This window comes from Corylus avellana, chromosome 1, assembly GCF_965113065.1.
Source record: "Corylus avellana chromosome 1, dhCorAvel1.hap1.2, whole genome shotgun sequence".
In the NCBI taxonomy this organism is placed as follows: domain Eukaryota; kingdom Viridiplantae; phylum Streptophyta; class Magnoliopsida; order Fagales; family Betulaceae; genus Corylus; species Corylus avellana.
Genome location: NC_142490.1, coordinates 41,449,372 through 41,459,592, shown reverse-complemented (window position 1 = coordinate 41,459,592; position 10,221 = coordinate 41,449,372). Strand labels below are relative to the sequence as shown.

At 33.0% G+C, this 10,221-nt stretch overlaps 1 protein-coding gene across 1 annotated transcript; it reads left to right on the top strand.

Moving 5' to 3' along the window:
• The first annotated feature begins 2,403 nt into the window (after positions 1–2,403).
• Positions 2,404–3,367, top strand: LOC148589854 (receptor kinase-like protein Xa21). Its single transcript, XM_088519343.1, has 2 exons — positions 2,404–2,857; positions 3,015–3,367. Exons 1-2 carry the CDS (start codon positions 2,419–2,421, stop codon positions 3,365–3,367), a joined length of 792 nt encoding a protein of 263 aa, XP_088375469.1. The 5' UTR covers positions 2,404–2,418.
• Positions 3,368–10,221: the final 6,854 nt, after the last annotated feature.

Below are 10,221 nucleotides of genomic sequence, written 5' to 3'. Positions count from 1 at the left end.
AAAATAAAAAACTACTAAATACACAGATAATTTTCACCTTTATATCACATGAATTTGTTTTTTTTAAAAAAAAAAAAAAAAAAAAAATTAAAAACGAAAAATATCCCAAAAAAACATATTAACAAACAAAGTATATTGTTGCTAGAGTGCTATCCCATGGGTTGGAAGGGCCGCACTCCTAACTTAGTGTTGATTGGTGATTGGTGATCGGTGAGATATGTGGGTTGCGATTTTCTAATGGAGGTGCTTGCATGCACAAATTAAGTAGTGCAACAAAAACAAAATGATTTCTAGTAACGTTGTATTAGCATAGAAATAAAAGTAAGCAAATGACTAAATGTACTCTATTGCTTGTTATCTATTGATCATTACTGCTTCAATCCACACCCACTTAACAATGTTAAGCCCATTGAGCATTGCCTTCTTAAAGCATTATTTAGACAACAACAAATTTGCCAACCATTATTTCTTCATGCATTTTGCGTGACTCAATTGAACATGCTAACCAAATTGGTATTTGATTAGTTTAAAACAAAGAGTGTGTTAAAAAAACTTTTGTCTTCACCTCTTGTAGCCTTTTTCTTTTTCCCCTTTCTCCTCTTCTTTGCATATTGAAAGTTAAGGTTTAGAAAATATCACATCCATGGCTCATGCTAATAACAAATTAATATGATTGTCCACATAGCTCAACTAATAAATTAAATAGAGGCTCAATCGATAAGGTGGCCAACCAGGAGAGTGGAGGGAGTGACTTATTTATTAATTAGCTCTTAATCTTTTCACTTGTATGTATGATTCATTCAAAGCACATTATTTTTTTTGTTTTGAATAATAATGTGTGGTTGTTCATATTGTGTTAGGTGCAATACCAAATGAGATTGGTAATCTACAAAACCTTGAGGCCATCCATATTGGTTTCAACAACTTCAATGGTTCAATTCCATTTGAAATCTTTAATATCTCAACAATACGAAGAATTGGTATGACTTTCAATAACCTCTCAGGCCATCTTCCATCAAATGCAAATGCAGGCCTCTTCCTTCCAAATCTTGAGTATCTTTATCTTTCTGATAACAAACTGAGTGAAATAATACCTAGCTCTATCTCCAATGCTTCGAAACTCACTCTATTAGATCTAGGAAACAACTCATTCTCAGGCTTAATTCCTAAACCACTTGGTAATTTAAGGCTCCTCAAATGGCTCTACCTATATGGAAATAATTTGACCATTGAATCATCTACTCCAAAATTCAACTTTTTCTCTTCTTTGTTAAATTTGGCATATCTAAACTTTTTAGAATTGTCAGATAATCCATTGAATGGCGTCCTTCCTAGTTCCATTGGAAATCTCTCAACTTCTCTTCAACAACTCTACATAGATAATTGCAATATTGAGGGCATCATTTCAAGAGATATAGGAAATTTAAGCAACTTGGTGACTTTGTCTTTAGATCTCAATAAATTGGATGGACCTATTCCAACTATAGTGGGAAGATTGCACAAGCTTCAAGCTCTCCATCTTTTTAATAATAGACTAGAAGGTCCCATCCCATCCTATCTTTGTCATTTAGAGAGCTTGTTCAAGTTGGATTTAGGTGGTAATGAGCTTTCTGGACCTATTCCTGTATGTGTAAATAATCTCACATTTCTAAGATATCTTTACTTAGGCTTCAACCAATTAACTTCCACCATTCCCTTGAGCTTGTGGAGCCTTACATATATCTTGGAGGTCCAACTCTCATCAAATTATCTAAGTGGCCCTCTCTCATCAAAGATTGGAAATTTGAAGGTCTTGAGAGTATTAGAGTTATCAAGAAATCAACTATTTGGTCATATCCCAACAACAATTGGTGGCCTCAAAGATCTAGCTAATCTCTCTTTGGCGAACAATAAATTTGAAGGCTCAATTCCTGAATCATTTGGTGAACTAGTAAGCTTGGAATTCTTGGATCTTTCTAGTAACAATTTATCTGGAGAGATTCCCACTTCCTTAGAAGCGCTTTCGTATCTCAAATATCTAAATGTCTCTTTCAATAGACTGGGACGAAAAATTCCTGTAGGAGGACCATTTCTACACTTCTTCGCTGCATCATTTATGTCAAATGATGGACTTTGTGGTGCTCCCCGATTTCAAGTTACCCCATGTAAAGAAGGTGTTTCTCGAGCCAAAAAGACCGCAGCAATACGTATACTAAAGTATGTATTACCAACAATTGAATCAACAATGCTTGTAGTTGTGCTTGTATTAGGATGGACAAGATGCAGAAAACAGAATGCGATGCAAACTTGATACCTCTAGCGACATGGAGAAGAATTTCCCAACAAGAACTTCTACAAGCAACAGAAGGTTTTAGTTCACACAACTTACTAGGTATTGGGAGCTTTGGATCAGTATATCAAGGAACACTTTCAGATGGAATGATTGTTGCCATAAAAGTTTTCAACTTGGAAGTAGAAGGGACATTCAAGAGTTTTGATACAGAGTGTGGGATACTACACAATATTCGTCATCGAAATCTTGTCAAAATCATTACCACATGTAGTAACATGAACTTTAAAGCTTTTGTGTTGGAATACATGCCTAATGGGAACCTAGAGAAGTGGTTGTATTCTCAAGACCACTGTTTGAGTATCTTACAAAGACTAAATATAATGATCAATGTCGCGTCAGCATTGGAATACCTTCACTATGGTTCTTCAACACCTATTGCTCATTGTGATTTGAAACCTAGCAATATCTTATTAGATGAAAATTTGGTCGCGCATGTTGCTGATTTTGGCATTGCCAAGTTGCTTGGTGCTGGGGATTCTATGATACAAACTATGACTCTTGCTACTATTGGGTATATGGCACCAGGTGATGTTTTTAGTCTACAACTTGAATTTACTTGTTTATCAATCTACTCGTTCATACATGGATAAATATAGCTTTTTGGTTTAATACTAATTTTACCACTTTATATATTTGAAATATATAATTATCTTCTGATGATTAGTTTTTCTATTACAAACAGAGTATGGATCGGAAGGAATTGTTTCTACAAGAGGCGATGTGTATAGTTATGGTATTTTGCTGATGGAAACTTTCACAAGAAAGAAACCTACAGATAACATTTTTGCTGGAGAAATGAGCTTGAAGCATTGGGTAGAGGAATCATCAACCCATTCAGTAACTAAAGTTACTGATGCCTATTTGTCAAGAACAGAAAGAGATTATGCTTCTATGGAGAATTGTATGTTATCCATAATAGGATTGGCTTTGCAGTGTTGTACTGAGTTACCTGAACAAAGAATTAAGGCAAACAATATTTCAATCACACTCAACAAGATCAAATTGAAGTTTCTACAAGATACTGAAGTAAGCTAATATGAGAGCATCAAGTTTGTTTATAGTTCTTTCATGTTTGTGCTTTTGAAATAATATAATAATCTTGAGACTCCTAAGAGATTTGATTCTAGCCATTGCTTTATTATACTAGCTAATATAGTAACCTTTATAACTTGTATATTTAATGATTGTAGTGACCTGTAATGTGTCACTAATGGGTATTCTAATTAAGTTAGTCTCAAAGTGTTAAAGGCAACAAATCATTATTTTTTTTATCTCGAGACACAAATGATAGCAATTGTGGGATTGTAATTTTGGTACATGTTATAGATGTATCATTGTATGTAAATATTACACCATCAACGCATGGGGCATTCTGAGCACTTAATTTTTTTTCTTAGAATAAACTCATGCCAAGCATGTCACAAGTTGCATTATTTATAAAGAAAAATAATTTACATTAATATTTTCTTCATCCAACAACACATTAGTTGCTTCAATGTCTTGAACAATCTTGAGTCTTGATTCTTAATGGAGAAAAACTAGACCTCTTGCTATCCAAATACAAATTTTAAGTCTTGTAGGCCAATCCAATTTAACTTGACTGTTTTCCGAACCTACAAATGCAAGAAAACACATCTAAACCACCAAATCTTTACTTCTTTTTTTTGGAAAAGTAATTAAATAATTGAATGGGCACAAGGGACACAACCCATGAACACAAGAAACATACAAGGAGAAACCAAAAACAGCAAAAAGAAAAGAACCAAAAGAAAACTAAAAAACTAAAAATCAAATTCCATAGATCTGCCGAACCAAAAAATCAAGAAAAGAATAGTTCGTATCTTATTATTTTTAGTAGTATCCAAGGGTGAACAAAGTGACATAATACTCAGATGGGATAAGTCAAGTAAGAGTTTGTTGCAGTACCTCGTACACCGGACCAAACCCACCTTCTCCAACTTTGTTGGCAGAATCAAAGTTATTAGTGTCAACTTTTCTTTGTTTTAAGGTAAAAGTAACTGTCTGCAAATCTATGTCTTGAACATATATCCAAGGAGGGCACATGCAAACCAGTAAGCCAAGGAATTTAGTTTCTTTGTAACTTGTAAGTACTAGCTTTATATACACTTCAAGAAATATGATATGCTCATACGAAAATTTTATGCATAATGACTGCGGTGAGTATGACTATCAACTTTACTATTCTTCGGGAAAAATATAAAAAACTCTCTCAAATTGAGGTCCGTTTTTTAAAGAGTTTCATAATATTTAAAAGGTACTAAAGTAACCCATTAAACTATCAAAGTATGTCAAAAATGCCACATTTTTTTAATATTCCTATAATACCCTTATTATTCCTAGGCTCCGTTTGTTTTAGCATAAAATATTTTCCGTCGTAAAATATTTTCAAGGAAGTTATTTTACAGAAAAATATTTTACGATGAAAATATTTTTCGGCATTTGGCGCGCGCACGGAAAATTACAAATATTTTTTTATATTCACAACATAAAAATACTAATATACAATTATTAAAAAAATAAAATATAAAAATATCCGTCTGGGACTTGACTAGGACTCGTCTGAGACTTGACTGGGAGCTGCCCGTGACCTCGCAGAGAGCTACACCGGGACTCACCCGGCACCCGACCAGGACCTGCTCGGGACCCGCCCTAGACTTGACTAGGACTTGACTGGGACCTGCCCTGGACCAGCCTGGGACACCGCCTGGACCTGACCGGGACCTGATTAGGACCCGCTGAGCAGGTCCCGGGCAAGTTCTGGCGGGGTCCCGATCAAGTCCCGGGCGAGTCTCAGGCCGCTGGGCGGGTCTTGGAAAGGTCTTGGCCGGGTTCAAGGCGGGTTCCAAACAGGTCCAGTCAGGTCCCGAGCAGGTCCCGAATAGGTCTTAGGTGGGTCCCGAGTAGGTCATGTACGGTTCCTAGGCAGGTCCGGTCGGATCCTGGGCGGTTCCCAGTCAGGTCCCGGCGGGGTACCGGTCAAGTCCTTGGCAGGTTCCGAGCGGGTCTTGGTCAGGTCTCTGGCAGTCTCAGTCATGTCCCGGTGGGATCCTAGGCAGGTCCTGGGTGGGTCCCGGAGAGGTCCCGGGTGTGTCCCGATCAACTCCCGAGCGGGTCCTGGTCAGGTCCCAGGCAAGTCCCAGGATAGATAGGAGAGTCTAATAACTTGACATGTGGCATTTAAAACTGGGCAATTAAACTTCACACATGGCATCTAAAACTTGGGCACTTAAACTTGACACGTGGCTTGGGCAATTAAAATTAAAACGTGGCATTCAAAATTGGGTGGGCAATTAAAATGAAAAACTGTGCGTCCTTCAACCATCCACAACTGTTTTCAAAATTAAGAAAAAGTGTTTACACCTCCTACAAACATGAAGACAAAAACAAATCAAAGGCAAATCATTACATCATTCTACCAAAGACAAATTGGTAATTCTCGGGTTAAGCGTAAATGCTTTTTCATTTTTTTTCTCTCTTTCTATTTCTATTGCAGTGTTTTGATCAATCTTTCCTTTGTAAATGCTTTTGATATTAATTTTATTTACAACCAATTCTAATTTTAGAAATCATTAAATGACCGGTAATTATGGGGTATATAATAGGGGAGTTTTTAGGAAGAGAGACTAATATTGTGATATGTGGCGTCCTTTTATGAAGACAACTATCAATGTTTAAGTGTAAAACAAACGTTTAGTTTATTTTATTTTTGAAACAACAAGGCTAATATTATGACATGTGGCGTCCTTTTATGAAGACAATTGTCCATGTTTTGTCAGCGTTTCTAATAAAACAGAGCATCCAATAAACAGTAAATCGAATTTCTTTTCCATACCTCTCCTCACTCTGCTTCTCCCAAACATCTATGGCATGCGGTTATTCCAATATAAAGCATCTCAGGCTTCGGGATGCTCTGCATGACGCAGGGGGACCTCCATGCCTGAATTCCCACAACCAACAACTAATTCACGCTTCCCACTATAATTCTTTGGGCTTATGTGGAAGTGTTTCGCGTAGGATGCAAGGTAGTCGATAAACTGATATTTTGTAGGATATTCAGAAAACTCCTATGGGATGGAAAGTTGGGTAGTTGGCAAAATTGTTTGGGGAGATGAAGCTTGAGGCGATCATACTTTTGGTTTTGCCATAGAGAGGCAAATCAATTTGACAAAGCAATAAAAGAAGCAAAGCAAAGAAAAAGATGAACCATCACGTTTGGCTCTCATCCAACCGAGTTTTGAAGTTCCCATTTTTTTCACTTAAAGAAATTTGGATTTTTTTTTTTTTTTTTTAATTCTTCATTTGTGATATATATTTCGGTAATTGTTGGTGTTAATTTGATTAGGAAAATTACTCTTTTCAAATTCGTCAATTTTGAACTTGGTTTAAAACACCATATTTTACACTTTCACTCGAACACCACTTCTCCTCATTTTCACTGTATAGAAATTTGGATTATTATTATTATTTTTTGTGATGTATATTTCGGTAGTTATTGGTGCCAATTTGATTAAGAAAATTAATGTTTTCAAATTCGTCAGTTTTGGACTTGGTTTAAAACACTATGTTTCACACTTTTACTCAAACACCACTTCTCTTTTTTCGCGTATAGAAATTTGGATTTTTTTTTTCTTTTTCTATTCTTCATTTCATTTGTGATGTATATTTCAGTAGTTGTTGGTGCCAATTTGATTAAGAAAATTACTCTTTTCAAATTCGTCAGTTTTGGATTTGGTTTAAAACATTATGTTTCACACTTTCACTCAAACACCACTTCCCCTCTTTTTCACTTACAGAAATTTGGATTTTTTTTTTTCTTTCCTATTCTTCATTTATGATGTATATTTAGTTGTTGGTGCCAATTTGATTACGAAAAGCACTCTTTTCAAATTTGAAATTGACACATTCATTCCCTTTCCAAAACTCAGTTTTGGATTTGGTTTAAAACACTATATTTCACACTTTTACTCAAACACAAATTCCCCTTTCATTAAACATAAGTTTTAAACTAAATGTCAGATTTACATTTCGAATGTAAGTTTCGCTTTGAACTCTCAAATATCTCTATCTCACCCTTGACTTCGACGAATTTTCAGTTTCCTTTCTTGATCAATAGAGATTCATGAGGATGTATTTTGTTTGTTAAATGTAAGTTACTTTACATTTGCAGGCCGTATTAAAAGACAATGATAAATAAACCGTTTGTTTCTTTATTTTTTGTCGTTATGTATTCATTTTTTCTCTTTATATTTTGTCCTAACTTTTATATTATTTTTTAACTCTAAAAGTAGTTTCATTTATTATTATATATTGAGATTTGAGATGTTCAAAAAAAAAAAAAAAAAAAACTCCATTTGACAAGACTTTTTTCTATGAATTTCATTGAAACCAAGAAAGTACACAGAAAAAAAATTATTTTCTATTATATTACTATTTTTCATTTTTCTGCAACAAATACAAAAAGACAATTAATTTAAGTTATATTAATATTAATTTTGATTAAGTTCTGAAAATTGTATTTGCAGATCGTGTTGAAAGAGAATTGTAATTGGTAAATAACGTAGTAAAGAACGATAAATAATCTATTTGTTTACCTTTATTATATGTGGCTCTACGCTCTGAAATCCATTTTTTCCTTATTGGTTGATTTAATTTTTATATATATTTTTTTTTTTGCTTTTTGTCTAAAATTAATTTCTTTTATGTTATATATGTGAAGGATGTTCAAAGAAAAAAATCTCTATTTGACACTATTTTTTTCTAAACCTCTGAATTTCAATGGAACGGGAATTGGTTGGATTGATTTTTCTCTTTGTGAACTGGAGCGGGAAAAAGGTGCTTCTCTCTAATTATTTTCTCTCTTTGTGATTGGTTGGATTTTTTTTTTTTTTTCTTTTGTTTTGATTGTAATTTAAACAACCAAAATTGCAAATAAATTAATGAAAATACTCTATACTCTAAGCTATTTTTGAGATAAGTTGCAAAAAAAGATGAGTTCCATCAAACGAGGTTATGAACTGTAGTATTATTATTTATAATTTTAAGTATTTATACAAATACTATTTATAATTAGATTGATCACTTATTTCACTAATTGGTTTATGTTTAAGATGACCTGGATAAGTATTAGAATATCATCTTTAAGAATCATGTGTTATCTAGCCTATTGAATTAAGTTTCGATTTATCCATTTAAACCGCTTTAACAACCGATGGAGAATATATAAAATTCTAATGCATTCCATATGAATGTAACTTTTTTTTTTTTTACTACATTTTTTTTTATTTATAGTTTTTAGATTTTGTTCATCCATTTTAATGAAGATTTTGTTTATTTTATATTTATTAAAAAAATTGTTTATTTTGCTCTATATTAATTTTGAAAGTTCAAAATTATATGAGTTTTATTTGTATTGAAATATAATAGGTTTATATTTCAATTCATTTGAATGTTTTATGGGTTTTTTTTTTTTCATTTTGTGTGATTTACTCGGATTTTCATGTATTTTTGGATAAGGATAAAAATTTATTTGATTGTTGTACATAAATGGAACATAAACTCTTTCAAAACACTAAATACATAATGAAGCATTGAACCTGATGTGAGATGATTTATTTGATTGCCTTAAATGTTGAGTGAAATTATTTGTTTTTGTTTATTTTGCTCTGTATTTTTTATTTATTTATTTTTTTTCTAAATGTTCAGAATTTATGAATTTTATTTGTATTAAGATATAATAGGCATCACACTATGTGTTCTCGATCTCTTTCCCTGATCGATAGATATTAAGGATTGATTTTAATCGTTATTAATTTGCAATTAGTTTATTTGATGAAATATGTTTTTTTTTTTTTTTTTAATGTTTGGGTTATGAATTTTGCATTTGAAGGGGTGTCTTAGAGAGAATGATAAATGAAGAAGTAAATAGTCTATTTATTATTATTATTTTATTTTTTGTGGTTATGTGCTTTTGATTCCATTTTTTTGTCTCTATTTTTTGTTTTAATTTTGATAATATTTTTTACTTTTATTGTAAAAGTATTTTTTTTTAACCTTTTTTTTTTTTTTTTGACATGAGTTTTTTTAACCTTATATATACAAACGATTGAAAGAAAAAAATATCTAATTGACATGATTGCTTTTTATACCTATGAATTTCATTAGAATTGAGAAAAATATATGGAAAAGTCAATTATATTTTATTATATTAGTATTAATTTTGCTTCAGTTTTGGAAATTGTGTTTGCAAGGTCGTATTCAAGAAAAATGGTAAATAATGTAGTAGAGAATGCTAAATAGTGAATTTATTATATTTGTAACTATCTTTTAACCATCTACATAGTGAATGGATGAATCCATCATTGAATTTGTGTGTGGAATCCACATGAGTCTACAGATCTAATGATTGATATATTAAATTTATAGGATGGATAAGAAAAAGGTGGAAAAAAATATATGGTTGGAAGAAAAAAAAAAACTTTATAATGCAAAAATATGGTTGGAAGAAAAAAAGAAGTAAAAAATCTCTATTTGGTTGGACTTCTTCCTATACCTTATGAATTTCATTGGTTATGTTTTTGTTTATGCTTCTCAGTAAAGAAGAAAGAGAAATCTAGCTATCTCTTTTCTCTCTAGCCGCCAGAGAGAAAAACGAAACCCTTCAGCCACACAGGGGAGGAGGGTTGGCCGTTTGGCTGCCTCCCTCTTCCCCTCGTTCTCCATACTCCGATGTTAGTTATTTACCTGATGCCCTAGCCCTGGTGCCTCCTCTCTTCCCCTTCCTTGCTGCACTTTTCCCTCTCTGTTTTTCTCCATTTTTGCCCCTTCCCTGCCACTTTTCTTCCCCCGCCTTCATTTTCTGCATCGGGCTC